Below are 26,042 nucleotides of genomic sequence, written 5' to 3' on the forward strand. Positions count from 1 at the left end.
AGAGCATCTCTATATTATTGCTATTTGTACCACTGACACCCGCTGCCTGCTCAGGAGACAATGCTCAATCAGTGTATGCAGAGGTCTGGGCCTGGAGTGGGAATGGGGAATTAACTAATGTGGCCAAACATCTATATGTCATGTGTTAATATACCCCTTATTTTTTTTAAATACGTTTTTATTGATTTGAGAGGGGAAGGGAGAGGGAGAGAGAGAAACTTTGATTGGTTGCTTCCCATACATATCCTGTCCCCCCTCCCCCCTGGGACTGAACCTGAAACTTGAGCATGTACCCTCACCAGGAATCAAACCAGTGACCTTTCGGTGCATGGAACAACGCTCAACCAACTGAGCCACACTGGCCAGGGCAATATACCCCTTTCTCAGGGTACCTCCTCATGGGGATCTGTATGGTACAACTTACAGTTGTATAAGTTATATATGAGTTATATAAACCATAAGGCAGATATTCTTGTCCCCATTTTACAGATGACACTTAGGCACAGTGCCTAAGGTCGCATAACTGGTCCATGTTAGATCTGAGAATGGTGCCATCTACCTCAGGACAACCTGGCTCCATTTTCACTCTTGGGGTGCTGCTTTCTCTCTCTTGGGGTTAGTGAGAAGTTATCCCCTTCTGTGGTGTACATTGCCCTGTGAGGCTGCCTTTACAAGGGGAGAAAGTGTTGCCTCCAGACATATGTGGGTTTCCACTTTTGTAACCTCTACAGGAGTGGGGGAGGGCTTTCCAAGGGAGGGCAGTGAGGGTGAAGGGAGGGTCAGGGCTGAGACTAAAGTTCCCCAGAAGCCTAGACGGACCTTAATTTATCATCTCATCCGACAACACACACAATTTGTGACCCACTCCTGACCACCCTGCCTTCACCTCTCGCTTTCACCCTCTCTTCTCCATCTCCCTCAGACTTCTCATTTCAAGGCCTCCTATCTCCTCTTGCTGAGACTCTTCCCAGTCTCTGCTGCTCTGTCTGCCTCCAGTGCACTGCCCACACCTCCAGAGTGGTCTTTCCCGTCCAAATCAGATCTTCTCTCTTCCCTGCTTAAAATTCTTCAGTGGCATCTCATGGCCTAAAGGAGCAAATCCAAACTCCTCAGTTAACAGTGCTCCTAGATCTAGCCCTTGCCGCCTCCTAGCCTTACTTCCTGTGCCTTACCCCAAACCCCCACACTGGCTCCACAGAACCCTTTGCGGTTCCCCAACCAGGTGAGCTGTGGCCCTCTTGAAGCTCATGCCTTTGCTCCTTACCTCCTTCTGCCTGGGAATATTTCACCCAGCTATCCCCTGCATTTAGTGTACATCAATCATCTTGCAAGACCCCATTCCCTTTCTGAAGCATCCTCTGACTCCCCCAATGTGTTTCCCTGGGTCCCAGTCACCCTTCCAGCGGGTATCTTGCAGAGTTCTTCTGTTTGTAGCTCTCTGCCATCACTGAAAGCAGGGCGAGTGTCTGATTTGCTGCTATGACCACAGTGTCCATCACAGTTGACTCAGGTTTATTGACTGACACTGGTGTCCTCGAAGCTGGTCCAGCCTGGTCACTGTCTTCCCAATTTCCTCAACCCAAAGAATTCTGATCTGGGTAGCAGTTTCATCCTGTGTATGTGTGTGTGTGTGTGGGGGGGGGGACGGGGGTGTAGGAATTGATGCGCCTCCTACCTGGAGGTCTTTCCCCTTTCCCCCTCCTCTATTCCAGCTCTGTAGCTGACCTGGCCCATGGACAAGGCAGGAAGGGGAAGGAAGGAGGAGGAGAAAAGGAGTGGGTTGTTCATCGCCCCATCTGTCCCCAAGATTGGAAAATTTTGGGGCATTTGTCGTTCCAGGGGCTGTTTGGCGGGTAAGGAAGCCTTCCTCTCCTCAGCGTGGGTCCCACACGCACAGAAGCTTCCAAAGGGCTTTGTTGGGGTCTCAGAGTCCAGCCTGGCGTCCTAGGGGCGCCTTTGACTTCGTCAGATCAGAGGGGAGACGTTGGTTACCACCCTGGCTCCTTCCTTTCCCTCAGGTCCGAGTTTCCATATTTCCGTCCTCTCTGCCTCTCTTCTGCACCGCCCGCTCCCCTCCCCCACTTCCTTCCCTTCTTCCTTCCTTTCCCCCTTTCCTCCTCCCCAGTCACCGGCCTGGGCAGCCAAGGAGGGGCCCCGACCCCTAGACCCAGCGGGATCTGCGCCCGGCCTCTGTCGGCGCTAAGAGGCAGTTCAGGAAATGCGCCCTCCGCTGGGCAGTTCTCGCTGCGTTACTTTTTTTCTCGCAGCTTCGGCCCCGCGCGCCAGCCAGCACTAAGGGGATTTCCGGGGGGTGGAGGGTGGGGTGCGGGGAGTCCCCCAAGGCCCTGTAACGGAGGAAGGTGACGGGTGGGGAGTCCTAGCTGCCGGGTGGTTTGTACCAGGGACGCCAAAGCACGTCCTCCCTGGGTCCCCATCTCCCTTCGGTCCAGAGCAGGAAGTCCCAGGTACCCGGTGCATGCCCCAGGGAGAGCCGTGCGTTTTCTATCTACTCATCCCCTTCCCAGACCTGGATCCAGGATGACACTCCCCACACAAACACCATTCCTTTCAGGGCAGATACCCCTATGCGCCCCGCACCCTGGAACTTCAACTCGGAATCCGGTTCTGCGCCGGACCGGCTGAAAGCTCGGAGCAGGTTGCGCTCCCGCCCGGAGCCGCCCCGGGCCTCCCGGGTCTGCGGCCCTTGCGCGCGAGCCCTGGCCGCCGCGGGGCGCGCTTTCCCTGCCGAGCCCGGCGGGGGAGTTTTTGTGGATAAACAAAAGCATTTGCTCTTTTGGTTTTCTTTTATTTTCTTTATTCTTTTGTCCCTTCCTTAATCTCCCTTAACCCTCCTCTTTTTTTCTGGGACTTCTCTTTCCCCTCCTCATTTTCCCTTTCTTTTCGTTCGCTCTTCTTTCTCATTCTCTCTCTGCCTCTCTTCTGTCCCGCTTTTCCTCTATCCCCCTCTCTTCTATTTTGGCCCCTTCTCTGCCTCTGGGTTCCTCTCGTCCTCTGGGTCTTTCTTCCAGGGCCCTTCGCTGTCCCGGGGCTAGGGTTACACCATTTCCCTGAATCATTTCTCCTGGCCCCGCCGCCTCATTCTCACTTGTTCGTTCTCCGGGCGGCCCCAGTCTGGCGGGCTCGGTCCGGCTCCCCCGCCGCCGCCGCCGTGATTTATTCGCCTCGCCCGGCGGAATCAGGTGCTGAACCCGAGCCCCGGAACGAGGGAACAGATTTCTCCCAGGAAGGGTTTTGTGAACTAAACGATGCTAATTACGGGGTGGGGGCCGCGCCGCTGGAGGAGGGGCGGCGCGCGGGGCCGGGCCGGGCCGAGCGCGCGGGGCCAGGGGAGAGGCCGCGGCCAGGGCCGCCTCCCGAGCCTCTCGCCCCGGCTTTCGCCTTTCTTTCCCTGGGAACTTTCCTGTCCAAGTTAACTATTAACCGCTGGCGAGAGGCAATTTTCTCCGGAATTTCAGCGATTTCCTTTTTGCGGTGGAGGCAGATTAACATGCACATAGTGAGACGCTGGGCTGGAGTCTGCGCGCGGGAGAGATGCCTCCGTCCCTCTCCACAGTGTCCGCGAACGCGGAAAACTACAGCCCCGACCCCCCCCGACCCCCCCCCCCCGGGCCGGCGCAGGAAGCCGTGACCAAGCCAGTGCCCGGCGGGTGCCCGGCCTGAAGGTGGAAAAAGCCGAGCGCTCGTGCTGGGGGGCGGGGTTGAGGGAGCCGCTAACCCGGGCAAACCCGGGGGACCTCCGACCCGCGGCCCCGCACGGCCACCCAGGAGCCCGCCATCGAGACAGCCTGGTCCCCACTCGGAGCCCAGCCCCCGGGGACGCCGCGGGGCGGTGGCGAACTCGGGGGAAGGTCTTTCCCGCCGGCAGAATTCCCACACTGCCCCCCACGTCCTCCCTCTTCGCCAACACCGAGGCCCCCCCCCCCAACACACATGCCCACGCACACCCTGCTCTGTCGTGTGACCGCTGCAAACTTTAAGCCTGAGCCGCTGGTCACGCATTTCTCGCCTTTTCTCCTTTCCTCTCCCGTCCAGCCGGCTCCTCCTAGAGCAGGACGGGAAGGGCTTCGCAGCCTCCGGACCCGGGAGAGGACAACTCCACAAGGACGGGCCTCGCCTCGCGGGGACCTTAGCCCCTGGGGGTCCGCCTGGCTGCTGGCCACCCCGCGCGGCCCACCGCGGAAGGCGCTAATGGTGGCAACGAGGCTGGGCTGGGCCCTGGCCCCGCAGCTGCCCCGGCCGGGCCTTCCCGGGGCGCCCGGCCCGGCCCGGCCCTTCACTTGTTTCGGGCTCGCAGCCCCGGTTCAGGGCTGCCCTCCCCAGCCGAGCCACCCTCTCTGCGCCCCGACGTTCTCGTGGGTTCTCCCCCAGCCCTCACCCGCTGTGCGCTCTCCCCGCCTGCCTTTCTGGCTCCGTCTCAGGCGGGGCTGCCTCTGTCTCTGACTCTCCCTGTCTCTCTGTCTCTGTCTCTCTTGTTTGTTTCAATGCGGGGACACTGATTGCGCCTTATGAAGTTCTAACTGGTTTTGTGTCAGGAAGATCTTTCTCGCTGCTACCCAGCCTGGCGTGACGGATTAAACATCAACTAGTTAAATAAAAATTAATATCAACTGCCTCCTAACTTCTAATGTCATGTTGTTTATAACTAATGAACTGATTAGGGGATAAACACATCACGGAGACATTCGGCTTTCCTGCCTGGGCGCCGCCGCCGCCCGACGCCCACTCCCCAGCACTGCCTGCCAGCTGCCAGGCCAGGAGGAGGGGGGGGGCAGGGGGCTGCCAGCTCCCCGGGGCTTGCTCTTCTGCCTGCCTTGGTCTCTTTCCCTCTCTTTCTCTCTGTCTTCCTCTTTCCCCTTCCTCTGTACAGTTCCTTTTCTCAATCTGTCCTCTTTTTCCTCCCTCCCTCCCTCCCTCCCTCCTTCTCCCTTCCTTCTTCCCTCCCTCCCTCCCTCTTTCCCCCTTCCTTCCTTCCTTCCTTCCTTCCTTCCTTCCTTCCTTCCTTCCTTCCTTCCTTCCTTCCTTCCTTCCTTCTTCCTTTTCATTCTTCTCTGTCCTCTGCTTCTCACACTGTCCCTGGTTTGTTCGTTCTCTCTCTCTCTCTCTCTCTCTCTCTCTCTCTCTCTCTCTCTCTCTCTCTCCTTCCTCTCCCTTTTCTTCTCCCTCTCTCCTGCCAGTGGGTCTCTACCTCTCTGTTCCCCACTCCTTCCCCCTCATTTGGGTTCATTCTTCCCCCAGTGCAAGGTGTAGTAATTAAAAGCGCCCTGTGACTGGGCTTCCCCCTGCCATAAAGCAGGAGGCTGCCACAGCTCCCTCAGCACCTTGTGAACGCGGACATGTCCTCCCAGCTATTTAGGAGAAAGGGGAGGGAACTAGAGTAAGTGGGGTTGTGTGGTGTGTTCCTCCTCTAGTCAATCTGGAAAAGGCGAAGAAGAAATGATTCTTAAAACTTTTACCTTTTCTCTTGTCCCAGGAGCAATGAATACAGGTTCAAGTGTTAAGTTTGATTTTCAAGGGAAGGAAACTGCTCTGGTACCCTTCCTCCAGGGACCTGAGGCCCCTCCACGCAAACTCACCTCGCCAGCCAGCCCCAGCCTGACCTGAGCAGCCTCCTCCTGAGCCCTTTTCCCAAAGATACTTAAACCAAATCACAATTGTCATCATGACAACAATAAGGCAGGAAAGCAAGTAATTACAGATCTGGCCCGGGTAATTTTTTTCCCCCCTAAGAAGCCACAACATTTAAACTTGGTTTGCCCTGGACCTCAGGGTCTGACAAGACAATAACAACAGAAAAAGCTTTTAAAACCAATTTAGCACACGTGAAAATGTAATTCTAATGAAGAATCAATAGGCTGGCGGATCATTTTTCCTGGGACTCCTTGGAGAACCTGAGAGAGACTCTCAATCAATGGGGCGGGCAATGAGCAAAAGGGCCCAAGAGACTGTGTGGGACCGGGGTGAGAGCTTAGGACAAAGAGAAGCAGAGCCTGAGGGAGGAGGCTGAGGTATGGAGCTGAGCCCTTTGACTGGCAGTACTTTGCAGGCTTCCGTAGTCTCCAGCACTCCAAGAGTATCAGAGCCAAGAGCTAAGTAACCTCCTTCCTCCTCTTGGTCCTTCTGGTATGCGACAGGCTGCTTAGCACAATGGCCTCAGCTTCTTTTCCCTGGGCCTAGGCCCCAGCCCTGGCACTGCCCCAACCCTGGGCCCTGTGTTCAGGTAACTGTGACGAGCTGGCTCAGGAGCAGGTAGGGACACTGAACTCCTGGCTCCCCAGTGTGTGTGTGTGTGTGTGTGTGTGTGTGTGTGTGTGAGAGAGAGAGAGGAACTTTGGGTCTCAGTTCCTGTCTCTGATAACATAGGAGCAAGAGCAATGAAAGTGTCTGTGGTCACACTTTACATTTTATAAATCACTTCCACACAAAGTTATCTTGTGAGAAACCTGTAAAAAGGACAAGGATTATTACCACTATTTTAGAGAAGGGGTTCACAAAGGCACAAAAGCTAAATGGTAAAGGTATGAGTCAGCAGGTCATGGCCCTTGTGTGTGACCGGGTGCGATTCTGAATAAGTGACAGGGAGATTATGTGTGTGAACATCTCACATGTGTGTCATGGAGTAACCACACGAGAGTGTGATTTGTGTGTGTGTGTGACTAGGGTATCATTTATGCTTATTGCTCTCTCATCCTTGTCCTTGGGAGTCGTTCTATGTATAAAAAAAGGCAAAAAAATTATTTTGGAAAAATCACTGTTTGAAAAAGAAAAATGAAACACTGGCAAAGTCTGATGTTTTAAATCGCAAATAATGGTAAGGTGGTAATTTGGCCATGATTTGCCTGAAAGAATAGAAATGCATGTATCTGTAGGAAGATTTTAAAAATTTAAGTTGGGAAACAATGACATAGGTTTTGCCTCTGGGGTCTTGTGCCCCTCCAGCTTCCTGTTCCTAGCTGTATAATTTTTCTAGAAGAACTTCAGCTGAAGTGGATGGGACTCCCAGTAAAAAACTTCCAGTTCCTACCCTACCTTGGGGCGTACCCAGCACGTTTTTTGGACAGCCTTTCCATGTTACTCAGCATGTGTGAGCAAGGCTGTGTGAGAGCAGGAGGCCAGGGTAAGTGGGAAGGGGTATAAAGTGGGGCAAATGAGAAAGGGGTACATGGCGGGTAGGAGTGGGAGCAATGGTGCTTGAAAGGTGCCTGAGTGTTTAAGTAGCAGGAGTACAAGAGAGTGCACATGAGAACGTGGTGTATGAGAGGTTTCAAGGAGAATTTGTGACAAAGGTGTGAAAGGGGTAAATTCCAGATAGAAAGGGCAGGATGTGGGCAAAAGCTGAAGGGAAACTTAGCTGAAGTGATCCTTTGTTCAGGCATGAAAGAGCCTGAGTGTGTTTGGACAGGCTGTGCACCTGAGGGTCCACGAAATAGGCTGAGAGAACCAGAACACTGTGGAACGGTGTGGCTCAAGTGGGTGGTCACGTGATTGCAGCCGGAGTTTGGGAGGGCTCTGGTCATTTCCCCTCTCCCCGGGGCCGCATCATCTCCTTACGGCAAGGACAACAGGATTTTTCCTTTTATTCTGAGTTGTTGTTTTGATGCAGAGAAGGAGAGCTTCTGAGGGACGTAGGGAGCAGTTCCACAATGTATTGGTGACAGGACCTCCCTCCAGGGAGGAGGTCCTGTGTGGAGGAGAAAGTTGGGGTGTGTGGGTAGGAATCTTGGAAACTGAGGCTGAGACCCCGGTGTGTGTGGCAGGCTGTGGAGCCTGATGAAGGAGAAAATCAGACGGGGCCAATGCTGTGAGTCACCCGGAAGGGGACTTCACAAAAGTGGGGAGCGCATGAGAGAATTATAGCCGCCCCTGCGTTTGAGGCTGGAGACCGACGGGGAGCGCTTGTCACAGTGAAGAAGGGGTGGGGTGAGAGAGTGCCGGCGTGTAGGCTGGGGAATTGGTCTTTGGGTGCCTCTGGCAGCGCGGGAGTCGCTTGCCTGAGGCTGGCTTGGGGCCTGGGGGCGTGTGCGCGCGTGTGCGGGGGCGGAGAGCCGGGGGGCTCCCCCGCGCGTGGCTGTGCCTCCGCGCGGCCGGGTGTGTGAGCGCGGGCAGGAGCGGAGCGCACCGCCGAAGCGGCAGGCAGCCGGGCTATCTGAGCCGCTCAGTCTTGGGTGGCTGCGCCCAGCTCTCGGGCGGCGGCGGCGGCAAAGGAGAGACGCGCTGTCGGGGCGAGGAGGTTCGGAGAAGCGAGACCCGGGCCCAGACAGCGGCGGCGGGGAGCAGAGCATGGAACAGCGCTCTGGCCGGGCAGGTGAGAGCCAGGAGACCCGTCAGCGCCGCAGGCCAGGGGGGTGACTGAGAGGGATGGGGGCGGCCACGCCAGGGGCGGACTCCACTTCCCCCTCTCTCTGTGCTTGCCTGGTGGGCCTCTGGAAGGGCTGGGGACTGGGCTCTGTGGCGTCTTCCCACCACTGGGGCCTCCTGGGCTTTCCCGCCCACTGTTCTCTAGATCTACTTAAAACTTTCCGTCCAGAAAAAGTGAGTTACAACTTCTCCTGGTCTCTTTACAGAACCTGGCATTTCCTTTCCGTTGCGCATTTAGGACTTTATCTTTCCACTTTCCCTCGGTGGAAATATTTTGCACAACTTTCTCCAAGTTGGGAGCACTGGGAAGGCCTTAGTTTCTAGTGGGAACTGCTTATGGGTACGTGTGCATGTGTGCTAGTGGATGGGGACTTGCTGTGTGCATGTCAGTGTGCACGTGTGTGAAGGTTTTGAGTATCTGAGTAGGAGCCAAAGTGTAAGCACTGGTGTGTGTGCCTAACACGTGTGGAGAGAAGGCGCTGCCCTCCCCCCAAATAAAAAATTCAAGGAGGCCTGGGACCAGGGGAAAGATGGCGGGCCCCAGGGGACCCAGGTGGGGAGAATGTGAAGCTGCTTACCCAAAAAGTGAAGGTTGTGGAGGGCTTCTCTCTCTCTCTCTTTTTCCCTTCCTCTCCCTCTCCTGACAACTCAGCTCTGTCTGCCTACTCGGGGCACTGGTGTAGTTCAGGGTGAGACGCTAGGGACCCAAGTTTAGTTTTAGATTGGAGGCGGGCAGAGGAGGAGGTTGGATCAGGTTTCCAAGAGTTTTCCAAACAATTCCCCGGAGGTCAAAGACTAACTCTAGCCTCACTCCTCCCTTTTCTCAAATCTTCTCCTTCCCCTCACACCCCCGCCCCAACTCAGGTTCTGTTCTTTCAGCTGATAATGCAGTTCCCACCCTCAGCATCCCCCTTCCTCTAGATTCTTGGCCCACAGTCCCCGGGTTGTTTCCAGTCCCCCTTGGGAATGGAACCTGGGCCCCCAGGAGTGTCAACTGTGGCCTCCTGGGCTTTTAGGGCCCTGGGCCACCCTCTGCACCAGAGGTTTAAGTAGGGAGATCAATAGCAAACAGTTGTAATGATCTAATTAATTATGGCAAAATTAAAAGCGAGTACAAAATCAATCTCTGATGGTGTTGAAGATGGAATTCAATTGAGATCCCATCTGTGCACCCCCTCGACCGTATAAATATGCAGCCCAAGGACAGATCTAATGGCTGGGCCTTTCTGGGAACCTCTCTCCCCCTCTCTTCCTCTACTGCACAGGGCTTCTCTCGCCCTCACTCTATCTGGATCTGTTTTGTCCCCTGCCCCTATTCCTCCTTCTCGCCCTGTCCGGTCTGCTCAGTCGTCTGACACTCCCACTTTTCCATTTTCCCCTTTGAAAGGCAGCTCTCCCCGCCTTGCAGGCCTGGGGTGACTGGACCTGCTTCCCACTCCCCGAAGACAGAGCTTCTCTACAGCGCCTCAAGAAGCCAGAGCGGTGGGAAAGGGGGGGGGCATCCTTGACCGCTGGTCAGGGCCCTCATCTCAAGTTTCCTGGCGCTCGGGACACTCCAGAGCGGACCAGGGCGCTTACCCAGTAGCGGCTCTCCCGGCTTGCCAGACAGAGCGGCCAGGAAGACTAGCTGCGCATTGCACTCCCTTCCCCTTCGCTCTTTTCCCCGCTTTTAAGGGTGGGAGGATCGCCTTCCCGCCAGTCGCGGTTTGGGGACGGTGGGGAGGAGCTGAGGAGCTGGGCCTGAGGAGAGAAGGAAGCCGCTGTCCCCACTGAGGAGGCCCCGCCGAACTCTGGAGTCGCCCGCCCTCCGAGCCGCCTTCTCTCTTTCTCTGTTCACTGCCCCCTCCCTCTCCTCTGCCCTCACCTCTTTCACACACAAGTCTGGCTGGGGCACAGCTGCCCCGGGGCCTCGCGTCGCCCTGACGGCCTCCGCGTCCCTTTTGGCTCCATCCAGCTCGTTCAAAATGACAATGACACACGCGTGCGAGCGCTTGCTGCCGCAGACGCCCTGGCGCAACCGCCGCAGCCGGGTTTGCGAAGGATGCGGGTTTTATTTAGTGTCGCTGAGCCTGTTCCAGACCAGCGAAATCCATCAGAAAAGGGGGGGAGGGCAAGGAGTCGGGGAGAGAATCAGCATCTAGATCAACTATGGTCAGACCACCCAAACCCCCAGAACCATAAACACAAGACCTTTACTTCTTGTCCTTCCTTTTACTCCTTTGGCCTGTCCCAGCTGGCTCTCGGGCTCCCTGTCACGGCCCCCTGCCTCTCTCTCCCGGAGCCCTGCGCCCACTTCCTGGCCCGCAGTGTGTTCCCAGGGTTCGTGCTGCCCTCCGAGACCCCTCCCACTCCCCGGTCCCGCCGCCGGGCTCTCCCAGCCTGGGGGAGACGCAGCCTGACGCCTCCCCGCCCTCTTTCGCCAGGCCTCCTCACCCCGTTATTAATTGCTGTGTTGACCTGCAGGATTGATTGGCGGCCCCTCCGGATGAGGCTGCGAGGCCTTGGCCTCGGAGCAGCCGCGCAGCCCAGGGCAGAGGGAGGAGGGGGAGGTGCTGGATATGGGTCCTGAGCGCCTAACTCAGCCCCGCCTGGGACACAGCTGTCTGCCTAGACACCCTTCTCCACGCCCCTGACACACACTTTTTACACACCCTTACAACACCCAAACACACACTCTCACGATCCCCTCACCAAGGAGACACAAGAAATTCTCCTCAATTGATTTAGAAATTGAAAGAGGCTTCCTCCCTACATTAGTCAGATTCTTCCGATACATTCGTTAGCCGCGGGTCTAGACCTCCTCGCCCGGCCAGACGGCCAACCGTGGCGGATTGAACTGCTAGGACCCGGGCATTATTCTGTCTGAGTTTACTTTGCATCTTTTTTTCCCCCCAGGAACAGTGACCGAAAAGTTATATATTCCTGGATGCGGATAACCCTCACCGCCTCAAACCAAAGCACTTTCCCCAGAAAGGGCCGGTGCCCTGACTCCTGAGAGATTCGGTTCAGCCCTATTGTTTCAAGTTGGGGGGGGGGGGGGTGAGGGGGACGGCTCTGCCCCGCAAAGGGTGGAGGGCGGAGGCTGCAGCCGCTGGGGCAGGGGTCTGAGCCCACAGCGAAGGACTTTCCCCAGCCTCCCGCCTGCCTAACGCGGCGCGCGCTTTTGCGTTCTCTCTCTCTCTCTCTCTCTCTCTCTCTCTCTCTCTCTCTCTCTCTCACACACACACACACACACACACACACACACACACACACACACCAACCACAGCAACACTTCCTGCCCCGACCCCAGGCCACAGACCCACCGGCCCGAACCCCAGCAGGAGTGAGCCCCCCGGACCTGGGCTCCAGCTAGAGTGGGCGGAGGCTGCAGGAGCGGACTAACCTCGGCCGGTCCCCCGGGGAGAGCCCTCTTTTCCTCGGTTCCCTCCCTGTCTCACCAGCCCCTCTCGCCCCCGGTTCTCCCTCACCCCTCCGCTCCGGTCCTTTGTCTGCAGCCCCTTCGCGACGCCCAGCAGCCCGCACCCGCCTGGGCGGGCCTGCCCTTCGCTTCCCGGGGCCGTAGGCGGGTCTCCCCTTCCTTACCCGCTCCCGGCTCTGGCGCGTTCTCCGCCTGCTCCTCACGCCCGCACCGCTGCTGGCAGAGGAGAAAGGGAGGGCGGGCGCCGCGGATGGATCCGAGAGTAGATTTGGTGCTTGCTCCCAACTCCGGGACAACTCAGCCCGCCGGGCTTCTCCCGCCCCTCTGCAACTGCTCCCGGGCGCAGCCGAGCCCCGCGCCCTCGCCCGCCTGTGGCCCCTTCCTTTCCTCGTACTCGGGCCGTGGCTGTTTCGCTTCCTCTGACCAGCTCGGCCTCTGGAGTTGCGCTCCCCCTGCTTAGCACCGAGTTCCCCTCCGGCTGCCCCTTGCTACCGCGGGCCCCCTTACTTCCCAACGTGGACTTGCCGGGTCCCGCCGGCACTGTCTCCCCACACCGCAGCCAGGTTCGGCTGAGGGCTCAGGGCCTGACTGAGAAGAGGGTTAATCATTACTTGGGCACCGACACTCAGCCTCCCTTGGACGCTCTCACCCCGGCTTGGGGAGGAACCTGGGGAAGGGGTACTTGGCCGGGCGGGAACCTCGACTTTTCCCAAATTAGCTTCTGCAGGCCTTCCAGAGACAGGTGCCTTCTCCATTCCCTCAGCACCCCTTTCGCATCCTTTTCTTCCCCGCCCCTCTCCCCCTTCCACGCCTCCCCTTGGCCAGGCCTCCCCGCACCATCTCAACCATCTCATCTTCGCTCTGGCTTTGGCAGGTTGACTGCAGGTCCTGGGAGGACCAACTTTCTTTGTTTGGAACCGGACTGGACGGGATTTCCTTCCCCAAATTTCCGCCAATGGGCCAGCTCCTCCCGACGGGTTTGGCAGATTGGCCCAAAGGGGACCGCGCCAGAGGCCACAATTAACCCGGCTGTTGGGGCGGAGGTGGGGGTGGGGGTGTTGAACTGATCCTCCAGCAGCTGCGCTAGTGCGGGAAGAAGCGGTCATGGAGGAATGGCAGGAGAGAGAGAGAGCAGAGTGGGAAACATGTACGGGGTGTGGGGTGGTTATTGGACAGGAAAAAATCCTGAAAGGGAGGAACCCCGGAAGGGAGGCCGTGAGGGATCTTCTGGTTACCTTTATAGGACAGGAGTTGTCTGGAAAACGCCATCCCCTGCCTTGCCCAAATGCCCAGGGCCCTCCCTTCCCTCTTCGTGCCAGGTTAAGGGTTCGGAGAGCCAGGCACTTCTTCCTTCATCTACTATGGAAATGCTTGGCTTTTTAAATGCTTTCCTGTTGGCTAGATCCATAGAGTAGGCAGGACAGGTGTCATTATCCCTATTTCACAGGCAAAAAGACTGAGGCCCAGAGGGGCAAAAGGACTGTGCAGGCGGTGGCTGCTGCTCCTTCCCATGGGCTCTGGGGTGAGTGGTCCCTTTAGCAGTTCAGAGGTCCAGGGGTGTCTGGGTGTGGGTGTGTGTGAAGGGACAGACTGTGTCCAGGTTTGACCAGGGCCTCACTGTGCAAATCCCGTCCCCGCCCCCCCCCCCCCCCCCCAGCCAGCTTGTTCTCTGTTGGGCAGAACCCTCCACTCCTAGTTTAGACCTGTCTTGACTATTTTTTTTCTGCTCCCCAGTCGGGTGGCCCACCAGCGGCAGCCACCTGGCAGGCCCGTGCCACTAAGAGGCGGCTTTGGTGGCCAAGTGGCTTGCATTGTCGTTTCCCTTCAAAGGGGCTGAGAAGGGCCGGGCAGGTCGCTAGGACCTCTAGTAAGAAGGAGCCGGTTAAAGGGGGAGGGTCCGGGGAGGATAAAGGCGCAGCACGTGCGCCAGCCGCCACAGGACCAACAGACCGAGAGGGCGGGGCGGCCTGGACTCTGGCCCCCCCGGGCTTCACGCAGGGAGCCCAAATATCGGGAACAAAAGCAGGAAAAGAAAAGTGAGAGCAGGAGGGAGGGAGGGAGCAAGGGAGGGAGCGAGGAAGCAGAAATTAGGGGGTCTTAGATGAAAAAAAAAAGTAGCTTTAGGGGGAATGTGCCGTGGAGTGTGAAATTGCAGCCCATGGTGCTCCATATTGTACCAGAAGCTCTTCCAAAAAAAAAAAAATCCTCCAACGTGACCAGAGGGCTAGGAAGGGGGAGGGGTGGGGAGAGAATGGGGAGGAGGAGGGGAAAGGGCCGGGCAGGAGCTGGTCAGGCCGAGCTGGAGAGGGGGCCGGATGCGTGCGCCCACTGCCTGGAATCTGATCTCCCAAGTGTGCGCCCCGGGGTGCGCCGGGACCCTTGGGGCGAGTGGGCCGCGCCGGCCGCCCGGGACTTGGGTTGTTAGACGAACTTTTTTTCTTTTCTTTTTTGTGGAGGTGATGACTTCCCAAACTGGGAATAATTCAGGAAAGGAGCTCAGCTGCGGAGCTGCTGCTCTGCACTACCCTTTTATCTTCCCTCCCCCTCGCTGCTTCTCTTCCCTTCGGACTAGTTTTCCCCCCATCGGTTCTAAACAGCTTCGTTCCCCCCTGAACTTTAATGCATTTAATTTGGTCCTCGCTGTGGGAAGCATTTCCTAGGGAGATACATTTAATTTCGGAATTTCTAATCCCCTCCCTGAGAGGCCGGGCCCTGGCTCCCCTCGCTACTCCCCAGGAGGCCTCAGGAGTGGAAGGAGGAAGGCAGGCCCAGGCCAGCAGGCTGGGGCACCTCTGGGGGGCTCCCGCACCCCCAGTCCCCCCCCCACCAAGCCGCCTTCCCAAACTTCTGGAGCTGGGGTGCCTGGGCCACACGGTTCAGGGCCCATCCTGCGGAGGGGAGGCAGCCACACCTCTGCTTTTCCTCTCCCGGCTGGAAAGCCCTGGGTCTGGGACTGGGAAACTGGAAAATGAGCAGAAGGATCTCCAAAGAATCGGTGCAACTGGGGCAACAGACAGGGTTTCCGTGAGCCCATCCCTTCATGCACAATCTGCCCAGAAACCCAGTTGGGAGTTGGGGGTGCTAGTTGGGCGGTGGGTTTGGCTTGGGGGTCTGTGTGTTTGTACATAGTAGGGCGGAGAAAGGAGCTCGAGGGGGACTACTGTCTCCTGACACCTACACCCTAGCAGAGCAGGCACCAGACAACCCGACACTCAGGCAGCTTTGCTGGAGGAAGGCAGCAAGGGTGGGGGCTCTGGGCGCCAGGCAAGCCTGGCAGGGAAGGGAGTGGAGAAGGCAGAGGAATGGAGATCCACGAGGAAGATTTATTGGGCAGATCAGATGCACAGAGGCGGCTAATGAAGCAAATCCCGAGATGGGTATCAGAGCAACTCCCCAAAAGTTTATTTGCCTTTAAATTTCCGCAGGGAGGCGGGCGCCTTGTTTGAAGTGTAAATGCCCCTAGGTTGGGGGGTGGATGGGCCGCTTTGAAAACACCAGAGAGAAAAGGTTCATTTAGAGGCAGACGGAAAAGCAACCAACCCTGACAGATCGGAGCCCCGGTTGTGTTTGGGGTTGGGTTGTTTTCTTTCTTTCCCTTTCCTTTTCTCTTTCCTCTTCTTTCTTCTTCCCTTTCTTGTTTTTTTCTTCTCTACCAGGCTCTGTAGAAGAAGAAAGGGAAGGACAGGAAAGGGAGCGTCCGCGGGAGAGGCCAGCCCTTCAGCCTGGAGACCGAGGAGAAGGCAGAGCCTTGGCTAAACTCACTAGGGAGCAGGGCTCTTTGACTTCCTAGACCCTGGAAGGGCTGGAGCTAAGGAGGAAGCTGCCAGGGCTTGGCCTGCGGGAGGCTGACCAACTAGTGTAGTGCTGGACGGAGAAATGGTCCCAGAAGGGGCTGAGGTGAGGTGGGTGGGACTCTGGAATCTCAGGGGCTGCCTGGGAATTGGACTGTCATGGAAAGGTCTTCACTTCTTAGGGGGCACATGTGTGTGAGAACAACTTCCAGCATACTTGGTGCGCTAAGTCCCCTTCTGTACAAAAGGTGAAAGTGCCTCTTGCAAATGCCTGTTGTCTGCACCCACACACACTTCAACATACGTGTAACGTAGGGATGTGTCCAGCTGGTTCTAGAAAAAACCTGAATCTATGTGTGGTTCTGCCCGCAGTCTTGCTCCTCCAGTAGTTCAGCCTCTCAAAGACAACTTCCTGGACCAACACAGGGAGATGGGAGAGAGGGGCTCCCTGAGTTCTGAGCTCCTTTCAATAAGGACCTTTCCTCGATGCTCCCCAAAACCCCAATTCTGGGTTAATTACCTCCCTGAGAAAGCCCAGCCTGTACCAACTAACACCACCTAAGAGCCTGTTCTTCCAGGCCTTTCCCTTTAGACTGCAAGAACTCTGGTTTTCCTTTTTCACCACCCACACGAAGTTAGTGCGTGTTCGTGGGGTTTGGAGACCAAAGCAAACCCGAGAGCGCCATCTGCAGGTCTCCAGAGGAAGAGACTGACCTTCAGGGCTGGACCCTGCGTCTTCAACCTCCCGCCCTAGGTAATCCGCTCGGCCACCGGAGGGAAGTGGGGTTGGGGGCTGCGAGGGAGGAGGCAGGTGGAGAGGGGTTTTTCCTCTCAGAAGTTACTTCGCAGGTGGATTTAGGGGATCGGGCTCAGGAGGATCTAGGAAGTAGGGTAAATACTAGGATCCCAGCAGACCCGGTCCCCTAATGAGTGGAGGCTCAGAAACACGTCAGGCTGCGCCTGGCCCTAGCCCCGTGAGAGAATTAAGGGCGCCCCCCCCAAACCTGGGTGCAAGAGGCCCAGTAGGCGTTTCCTCGTGGCTGAGACGGGTGAGTGTAGCCCCTCTGTTGGCGGCCGCCTGGGCTCCGCCTGCCAGCGGGACAGCCCGTTCTGCAGGCAGGGGCCAGGGGAGCCCTGGGTCCGGGGGGCTGGAGCGCAGCGCGGGCTTCCCCGAGCCGCCCTTTCACAGACCCAGGGAAGCGGGGGGAGGGAGTGAAGGAGGGAGAGAGAGTTAAAACATCAGCTGAAGTGCCAAGATGATTTATGAGACGAGGGAAAATATTTCATAAAGATCTCCTGGATATTCTGTACTTAACCAGTTAGGAGACAAAGGGCTTCGCCTGCCTGGTAGCGTGCAAGCGAGCGGACCCGAGCGAGCGAGGGAGCGAGTGCGGACGAGGGCTGCGGCGGCCGGGCCGGCGGCTCCGGCGGGAGCGGCCGGGCCGAGCGCGATGCGCCCCCTGTGCCAGCTCCGGATCCGCGGGTCTGGCAGCGGGCGGCGCTCCACCGTGTTCGCAGCCTCTTCTCCGCAGCCGGGGAGAGCCAGCTTCGCTCTCCTGCGTTCTCTGCCGCCAGCGACCAGTAGCCCCGCACCGCCTCCCTCCCCAAGCCCTCCTTAGGGGCCACCCCAGGTCCCAGGAGCCGAATCCCCGGCTCTCCCACGGTCCGCTGGGTCCCGCTGAAGCAGGCGGGTCCTTGTCTTAGGTGTCCGCCTCGGTTCTAAACCGAGCGCTCTGGGTGCCCAGACCCCATGGGCAAGGTGATGAGGGAAGCCCTACGCGCAGCCGCGCGTGGGATGCGAGAGGACTAAGTGCCGGGCACTTTGCCCCGGAATGAGAACTGGGGGGTGCGTGGGTGGGGAGGTACCTCAGGAGGGAAAGGCGAAAGGGAAGGACCAGAGGGAGGAAGGAAGAACCAGGAAGGAACGGAAGGGAACTCGGAGCGGAGAGTAGGGGGGGGGGGGGGGGTGAAGATTAGGGATGCGGACCCGGCTCGGGGCGGCGCGGCCCACGCGGGCACCGGCCGGCGGAGGGCAGGGCTGGGTGAGTTGGGACTTCCAGCCAGGCTTCCGAGCGCCCCGTGGCTCTGTCGGTGCCTGAATATTCATTACACTGGCCGCTCTTTATCCTTATCTAACGTTTATCTTATCGGCGAGTTTCGTTTCTCGGCGTAGTTTTAATCCCGGGCTCCCCTTCCCCCTCCCCCTGGCCCGCTCCCCTCCCTCCGTCTTCCTTCGCCCGCTGCTCCCTCCTTCCTCCCGTTCCCCCCTCTCCTGCCCTCCCCTCGCCGGCACCGGAGTGACAGGCGCGGGGCCCTCCTCGCCGAAGCTCGAGGCTCCGGCGCTAGCGAATCACAGAGTGGTGGAATCTATTGCCTTTGTCTGACAAGTCATCCATCTCCCAGCGCGGGGAGGGGGAGGGGGTCTGGAGGGGACTTTGCAGCTTTTAGAGAGAGACACACCGGGAGCCCAGGCTCCAGTCTCAGGCCGAGTCTCCTCGCAGCCGCAACCCACCTGGGGCCAGCCCAGAGCTGCCGGCGCCACCCGGCTCCTTCCCTCCCGCCCGGCCCTCCGGCCGCCTCGGCGCGCGCCGGCCTTTTCCGGGGGCGGGGGCCCAGCTCGCGCTCTCCCCTCCCGAAGGCGCCCGCTCGGACATCCCGAGGATTGCTACTTCTCTGCCAACTTCTCCAACTCACCGGCACTTGGAGCGGCCCGACTCCCCGCCCGGCGCCCTCAGGCCGCCCCAACTCCTCGCCCTCTCCGACTGCTGCCTCTCGGATGACCGGGTTCCAGGGGAGCTGAGCGAGCCGCCTCCCCCTCCCAGCTTCAGCCCTGGCCGCAGCGGCCGCGCGCGCCATGCGCCCCCAAATCCCCTCGGCCCGGCCCGCCGCCTCGGGGCCGTTCTGCTGACCCACCGGCCCCGAGCCCCGACGGTGGGAAGTTGCGGCCACTGCGGTTGTCAGTTCCAGCCGGCCAGGGAGGAGTCCCCGCGGGGAGATCGGCGCGGCGTCCCCCGCCCCCGTGCGCCCCGCCGCAGCTGGGCGCCCGCTCACCCCCACCCCCAACCATCCCTCCCTTTTCTCCTCAAGTCCTGAAGTGGAGTTTGAGAGGCGAAACGGCGGCGGCCGCCGCGCTCCTCCCGCTCCTCTGCCTCCCCATGGATATGCACTGCAAAGCAGACCCCTTCTCGGCGATGCACCGTGAGTACCGGCGCCCGGCTCCTGTCCCAGCGCAGCTCGGGGCTCCCCGTCCCAACCTGGTTCCATCCTGGCGCGGCCCTGGCCCCTGGTGCTCCTGTCCCATCCTGGAGGCCACGCGGGCTTCTCCCAGTCTCCCCTTCCGTTCTTCCTCTCTCATTTCCCAGGGTTTCTAAAGCCTTCCGTTTCTCTCCTTCTGCCTCCTGTCACCCATACTTCTCCCTCTGCCTGCCTTCCTACTTTCCCCAGTGCCCACTTCCTTCCTTCCTTCCTTCCTTCCTTCCTTCCTTCCTTCCTTCCTTCCTTCCTTCCTCCCTTCCTTCCACCTGCTCCTTGTTAAGTCGTGGGTCTACACCCCATCCACACCAGAAACCCCAATTCCCTAGCCGCCCTCTTACCCTGGGCTGGGGGACTGACTAATGCGCTGGCTGTTTTCAGGGTTTGTGTTGTTTTCTCTTATCTTCTGTCTCTTCCTCCCTTTGCCTCCCTCTGCTCCCTCCCCTCATCTCTACCTTTCTCCAACTCACAATGTGGTTGTCCAGGATGAGACTTGGAGCATCAGCAGCCTCCGTGTCAGGACAATCAGGCAGAAGAGTATGGGGGTGGGGTGCCCCCTTCTGACCCTCAGCTCCCAGTATCTCCGAGCCGCCAGCCCAGCCAAGGCTCCTTACCGGCTGGTTTGAAATCCTTCCTTCCTTTTCTTTCCTGTCTCCCTCCTCTCTTTCCCCTTCTCTTCTCCTTGAGTTGGGGGTCTGAGCCTGGCAGGGTGTGGGGTCATCTTTCTCCGCCCCACCCGGGGAGATGCTCCAAAAACAAAGAGGGGTTCCAAAGAGAAATGGAAGTCCGCCCGAGCCGAGCCGCGGAGTGCAGGAGCCTTCCAGGAGGCGCCCCGCAGGGCAAGGTTGTGCTTCTAGTTCCGGAGGCTGCTCGCCCACCTCACCCTCCCCGGTGAGGACGGTTCAGCCGGTGACCCGGCCAGGGTGTAGGCAAAGAGGGAGAAAATATGGGAGAAAGAACAAAAGGAAGGCAAATGCCAACGCGGAGGAGAAAGGAGAGCGAAATCAAAACATGGGCAAGCGAATAAAAGAGAAGACAGAAAGGGTGTGACCCCCAAAAAGAGGCGAGGAGCAAAGAAATAACAACAACAAAAAATTAAGAAAAGGGAATGATTTTAATTAAATTTGAATTTAATTCATGTCATGTGTCTTTAGCTCGGAAAACAATTCAGAGATTTTTTTCAGGCTTTTAAAAAAGATAAATGGATCCTAAATAAAAACATCTCCTCGTAGGTTAATAATTAAGGATGATTTGTAACTTTTTCACAGGGAAACTTTTTAGAACTAGCTTGATAGATGTTTTGAATAAGAGAGCCCAGAGGAAGAGCTGAGTTTTTCCTCTAAGCACACATTTAGCATTACAGGGGGCGCGGGGGGGGGAGCTTTAAAAAATACCCCTTGGATAAAGTACATTTTCCTAAATAATATCCAAGCACAGGAAATCCGAGCCCGGAGCCCGGAGCTGCGGCGGGTCTCCGCGAGCCAAGCCAGACGCCCAGGCTCCTTTCCTGAGGGAGTGAAGCCGGGCTTCGCCCAGCGCGCCCGCCTCTCGCCGCAGCCTCTGCCCCCGCTCTCCTCTCCGGCCGTTCCGAGGGGACCCGCCGAATCCCGGCCGCCCGCGGGGGGGCACTTTGAAACCTGAAGGGGAGCAAGGCGAGCCGAAGGTGATCGAAGGAAGGGAGAGACGGCGGCGGCGCGGGCGGCGGACTGGCCCGCAAACAGCCGCAGCCGCAGCCGGAGCCGGTGGCGCATTCCAGGCCCGACTCAGCGCCGGCTCCGACCCCCGGACCTGGACTCCCGCCGGGTCCCCTTCCATCCCCACCCCGTAGATTGGGGATGAGGGGCCGGGCCCAGAGCCCGGGAAGGCTGAATTATTCATCTTTAATCTGCCCGCAGCTGCCGCCTTTTCAGACCGGTAACGCGAGTTCTCCCGGGGCCTAAATTATTGATGGTTGAGGTGTGGAGGGCGGGGAGGGGTGAGGAGTGGGGCTAGAGGTAGGGAGGCCGGCGGAGGAGAGGGTAAAATAGAGGTCCCGGCCTCCCCCAGCCTCCCGATCGGAGACCTCTCCCAGGGGCTTTGCGCCGGAGCTCTGGATGCCCCCAGAAGGGGCCGGGAAAGAACGGAGCGGGACGCAGACGTCCCCGCTTTCTCCGAAAGAAAGTCGCCCGAGGCTGGTCCGGCAGGGCGGCAGGTGGACCGCAGGGTCCGGCCCAGCCGGGCGCTTGAAGTCTCTGGGCTTGGATTGATCAGCGATGCGGCTGCGGCCGGATCGCTCAGGGCGCAGGGTTCCCAGACTGCGTTAGGCCAGGGAGAAGGGGGCGCCGGCGGTCAGCGCCCTCGGGCCTGGCATCCGGAAGCACCTGGGCTCCGAGGTGGGCAGCCCCAGCAGGAGTTCGGTCGGAGAGTCAGCGCCCTGCTCCTCGCCAGGCGAGCGGCCGCCCTGCCGCGCGGTGGTGTCCGGTGGGCTGCCGGGGCTGAGCGGTCAGAAGGAGGCGAGCTGGCCCAGGCTGGCTGCGCCGGGTGCTCCGGGAGCCCTCAGCTCGCCGGGGCGACCTGTACCGGGCCACCCGGGCGAGGCGGCGGGCCCCGAGCCTGGCGCAGCGGCCGCGGCCGAGCCTTAGCAGCCTGCGCTCTCCCCGGCCGCTTCCCGGACACGCCGCTCACCGCTGCCGCCCTGTCTGAGCGCGGCCAGCTCGGCCCCTGCTTTTCAGCCTTCCCTCCTCCACTGGCTTTCTTTGAACTTTAGACAGCAGGGAGACGAGAGGATAGAAAATATAAAGGGAAGGAAAACTCGATTAAAAAAAACACACCAGAAAACAAAAACACAGAGACAGAGGTAGGAAAACTCCAATCCGATTAAAAATAAATACTAGGGACAAGGTAAAGAGCAAAAGGGGGGTGCCAGGGACTTAGGGGTGTCCCTGTGTTCAGAGCCCTCATGTAGAGAGTCACCGGGACTCAGACCTCCCAAAGCACCTGCCTCCGAGCACAGCGCCCCGCACACACCGACCACCCCAGCTTGCCTGCGGCTCAGGCGGGGATCCCGCTCCACGCAGGTTCCGTCCTCTGTCTGGCCCTTCCTTTCTTCCTCATTCTTTCCCGCCGGCATGACCTCCCCCTCCGCCGTGTTTCCCCTTCTCCCCTCCTGTCTCTTGCCCGGCATCTCCATCCCTTCGCTCGCTTTCTCCCTTGTGTCTGTCTCACTGGTCTCTGAGCCCGTCCTTCCCCAGCCCTCCACCCAGCAGACATCTGCACCTCCGCATCTCCCCCAGCCCGCGGTCCCAATCCCCAACCCCCCGCGTCCTGGTCTTGCGGGCCCCCATTCTCCCCAGACTCCCGGAACATGCCCCTCTGCCCTGCCCGCTCCTTTCGCAAGTCCTGGGCCGAGGACCCTGACTAATGGCCGGTCCCTGCTGTATGTGGGGTGTTGTGTTTTTTCTTGTCTCTCCCCAGCAGGGCACGGGGGTGTGAACCAGCTTGGGGGGGTGTTTGTGAACGGCCGGCCGCTGCCAGACGTGGTGAGGCAGCGCATCGTGGAGCTCGCCCACCAAGGTGTGCGGCCCTGTGACATCTCCCGGCAGCTGCGGGTCAGCCACGGCTGCGTCAGCAAAATCCTGGGCAGGTGAGGGCCTCGGAGCTGCCCCAGGGAGACGCCCTGCCTCCTTCCCCCTTCGGCCCTGGGTCTCCGGCCCGGGGACTTGGCTAAAAGTTGGGGATGCCAGCGGGAGAGGGAAATGCCCCAACTGGGGGTATCTGGAGAGCTGCCCCTTTTGGAGAAGGCGCTCAGGTGGCGGCTGCAGCCCCAGGAGCGAGGGTGGAGCAGGGTCATCCAGCGCCTGCCCGGCTCCAGGGGCCTGGAGGGGAGGCAACCTGATTCCCATCTTCAAGAAGAGGGACCGGGATGCCTCTTCTAGCAGAGTTATATGGACTGGGGGACTGGAGGAATAGGGGGAGGAGGGAAAACGGACCCCCAGGAGGAGAAAAATAAGCCCTGGGGAAGTGGAAGGAGGGTCTTGGTTCCCACAGGGGCTCGCTCTAGGTGGGAAAGGGCTGGAGATGGTGCCTTAGCCCTGGTCTGCCCTGGGGGCCCGGAAGCTCTTCCCAAATGAAAGGTTGGACTTTCACTCCCAGGGGCGCCTATTCGGGCTCCCTCCCTGGAGGGAGTGTCCCCTTGTCCACCCTCTCATCCTCCCTCCGTGAGTCCCCCACCCTAGCCAAGCGCCCTCTCAGCCATGCTGGGCCTTTCCCCCTGTGCCGGCTGCTCTGGGCAGGAGAGTGGCTCAGCGTCTCTGGAACCTACAGCCCCCCTGCCCCTGCCACTACTGATTCTCGCTGACCCGCCGGCCTTCCCGGCGCAGGTACTACGAGACTGGCAGTATCAAGCCTGGAGTGATAGGCGGTTCCAAGCCCAAAGTGGCAACGCCCAAAGTGGTGGATAAGATTGCTGAATACAAGCGACAGAACCCAACTATGTTCGCCTGGGAAATCCGCGACCGGCTGCTGGCCGAGGGCATCTGCGACAATGACACAGTGCCCAGCGTCTCTTCCATCAACAGGTGAGCAAGCCACCCTGGGCGGCAGAGCAGGACTCCAGCTCCCACCTCCTGCCCACCAGTGCACCCCAGCACTCCATCTTGGGATCTTGGTTCTTTCTTCAGCCTCTGCCCTTCCTCCCTACTCCCAGCCCCTAAGTGTTTTGGGCTGAGAGAGGGGACCTAAGGAGGCAGAGAGATAGACAGACAGACTGAGCTGTCTCCAGCTTAGGGCTGAGTATTCCCTGCCAGGCTTCTCCCGCTGGCGTCCTGGAAATGAATCCAAGTGTTTGTGGTAATTAAGACTCCAAGATTACTCGCCTCGGTATCTAGAGACAATCACAGCCCACAGCCAAAGCCTTTAAAATGACCAGTGTCTATTCATCGCCTCCAAACAGACTTCCCTTTCTAAAGGCATACTCCCTTCCCCAGGGACAGCAGCCTGTCCTGGCTCCCCCATCCTCCCTGCCAACTCCCACAAAGCTTGCCTCCCCGGAGCCCAGGCCTTGCTAGCCAGCTTCGCACAAATTTCCGGCCTACAAGCAGGAGTGTCCAGGCCTTCGGAGCAGATGCCAACCACTCGCCAGCAATTGGCAGGGACTAGAGAAGGTGGACAAGGAGTGGGAGATCAGTCAGGGAGGGAGAACTCTGGATTCTGAGCCTGAACCTGAGGAGATGCCTCTAACCACCTGGAGTGCCTGTGTCCAGGCCTAAGAGTGCACTGTTGACAGGCTCAGGTATATGGGGATGACACAGGCTCGAATCAGCTTGACATATAATAGCAGAAGTTAGTTAGTCTCCCAATCTCCAAGCCACTGTAGCATGTGCATACTCAATCCATGTATGTGCACCCAGCTAGTGTGCAAATGTGTCTATCTGTGGTGGGTACGGCACACATAAGCAGTAGTTGGACATAGGATGGCTTCAACATCACAGAACTGTACAACCTGGAATTTACAGGGGCCCTGTACATGTTCCAGATGACCTTGGCCAGCCTTTCAACCCATGCCCCCCATTTTAAGGCAAATCCCCAGATGAGATGAGGGTTTAAGGGTTTCATACCCTTGTTATTCTTTGCACTTTTCATAGGCTTATTTTCAGGGTGATAAAGGCACTATCCAATAATTTAGAAACTGGCATCACATATCAAGGTGGTTTTTAAAAATAATTTGTAAATGATATGGAATTATCCCAAATCATCCTGAAAACAGCAGGTAAAATTAGCCGGTAGAATGTACCTTGGCTAAAGAAGATTCCCTCTGCCACACTCATGCTGTAACGTACTGCAAGGCGACCCCAGAAATTATCCCAGTGTGTGCCATCTGTATTAAAATGGTTATTCAGTTATGAACAGGGTAACATAATACTGATCAGCTAATTATACACCCTCCGAAAACCCTCAAGCTCCCTGGGCCTGGCTCAGCTAGGTATTGAAAGCATAGCAGTTTGACATTCAGACACCTTCCGAAGAAGCTGGGGAAAGATGCTGGGTGGTTCCAGAGAGGAATGAGTCTTTTGCATTTAAAAGCCAGAGGAGAAGGCTGGGGCTGAGGCAGGAGTAGTGGCTAGGGAAGGAAAGGAGACAAAGCATTGTTTTCCAAGCCATCTGGACATTTAGTCTCTTGGCTGGTTGCTGGTCCTTGGAGTGAGTTGGAACTGGGGTCTTGAGAGGAGGGTAGCCCTGCTGAGGAGCAGTGGGTGCTGGGTCTGGGTGCTGGTGTTCTGGAGAACATTGGAGAGAAATGCCGCCGTCAGTGATAGGATTTGCTTTTGAGAAATCCAAAATGTAAGGTTAAGGCGGTTTGTTTCCCTTGATGGGCGGAGGATTGGAGCAATCAAGGCAGGCGTGGGGGCAGCACCCCTTATCTAGCATCCCTTGCCCCCTCACCCCAAAATACACTCCTCGCTGACTAAGATGTTTTTGGAAGCTGGCTTAGGTAAAAGTTTGGGGATGCTCTCATCCTGAAGAGCCATGGAAAACAAGGGACAGGTGACCCTAGGATCAAGCTCCAAAGGCCTTAAGGTGCATCTGTCAGAATCGGGAGAAAGTAGAGAAGTGAGTCTTGGTTGAAATGAGAGTGTGAGAAAGAACAGCCTCAGCTTGACAGCTCTGACAGCTGCAGAATCTGCTCAGTATGGAGCCCTATCATCTGAGGGGCATGGAGGCTGCCTTTGGGTGTGGAGAAATAGCCATCTGTGGGCAGGTGTTGCTGTAGATGGAGTCAGAGTGGGAGGAGAGGAACGGGGAAGCTCTGGCTCTGCAGTTAGGCTTCCCGCTTGCTTCGCCAACAAGGAGCTGTGAGGGATATTCTCGGTTTTGTTTTGGGACAGAATCCTATCCTGATTAATATTTTGGAAAGAATTCTGGGAGCTTCCCAGTGTGCTGCTGAGTAGGGGCTGGAGGGATGCATCTGGGCCCCATGCCTTTAGCTTCAGCCCTGTAGGTGCTTTGTTCTGAAGGGGAAAAAGTTATCTGAGATGTGTTGTTTCACCCTAAAGCCTGAGAAAGGCAGGTGTTTCTGCTGGTCTGGTGATGTCAGGGCCTTTGCCAATTCTCAGTCTCTATGGAAAGAGCCTGGAGATTTCCCCCTGTGCGGAAAGTGCAGTGTCTTGGGGAACAGGTATTGCTTGAGTTGAGAGCTTTACTGTTGGTGAGATGCCAACGTGTGT

At 58.1% G+C, this 26,042-nt stretch overlaps 1 protein-coding gene and 1 long non-coding RNA gene across 20 annotated transcripts in view; one reads left to right on the forward strand and one right to left on the reverse strand.

Annotated features, from left to right (window-relative positions):
* LOC307112826 overlaps positions 1 to 12,881 on the reverse strand; it is a 29,527-nt gene extending 16,646 nt beyond the window's left edge. For both annotated transcript variants that reach the window (XR_013814757.1, XR_013814758.1), the window contains exon 1: positions 11,962 to 12,881. This is a non-coding gene — a long non-coding RNA (uncharacterized lncRNA). The remainder of the gene's footprint in view (positions 1 to 11,961) is intronic.
* Positions 6,348 to 26,042, forward strand: part of PAX2 (paired box 2) — a 91,365-nt gene continuing 71,670 nt past the window's right edge. For 6 of the 18 annotated variants that reach the window (XM_079793882.1, XM_079793881.1, XM_079793879.1 and 3 more), the window contains exons 1-2: positions 18,955 to 22,462; positions 23,199 to 23,396. In XM_079793882.1, coding sequence (XP_079650008.1) covers positions 21,948 to 22,462; positions 23,199 to 23,396 — 713 coding nt within the window. In that variant the 5' untranslated portion in view covers positions 18,955 to 21,947. Of the gene's footprint in view, positions 8,324 to 15,692; positions 16,343 to 16,618; positions 16,638 to 17,530; positions 17,631 to 18,675; positions 18,787 to 18,954; positions 22,463 to 23,198; positions 23,397 to 26,042 lie in introns of those variants that run through there. The other 12 variants (XM_079793886.1, XM_079793884.1, XM_079793870.1 and 9 more) reach the window with 8 other exon arrangements.

Source organism: Cnephaeus nilssonii (assembly GCF_951640355.1).
Source record: "Cnephaeus nilssonii genome assembly, chromosome: 16".
NCBI lineage: Eukaryota > Metazoa > Chordata > Mammalia > Chiroptera > Vespertilionidae > Cnephaeus > Cnephaeus nilssonii.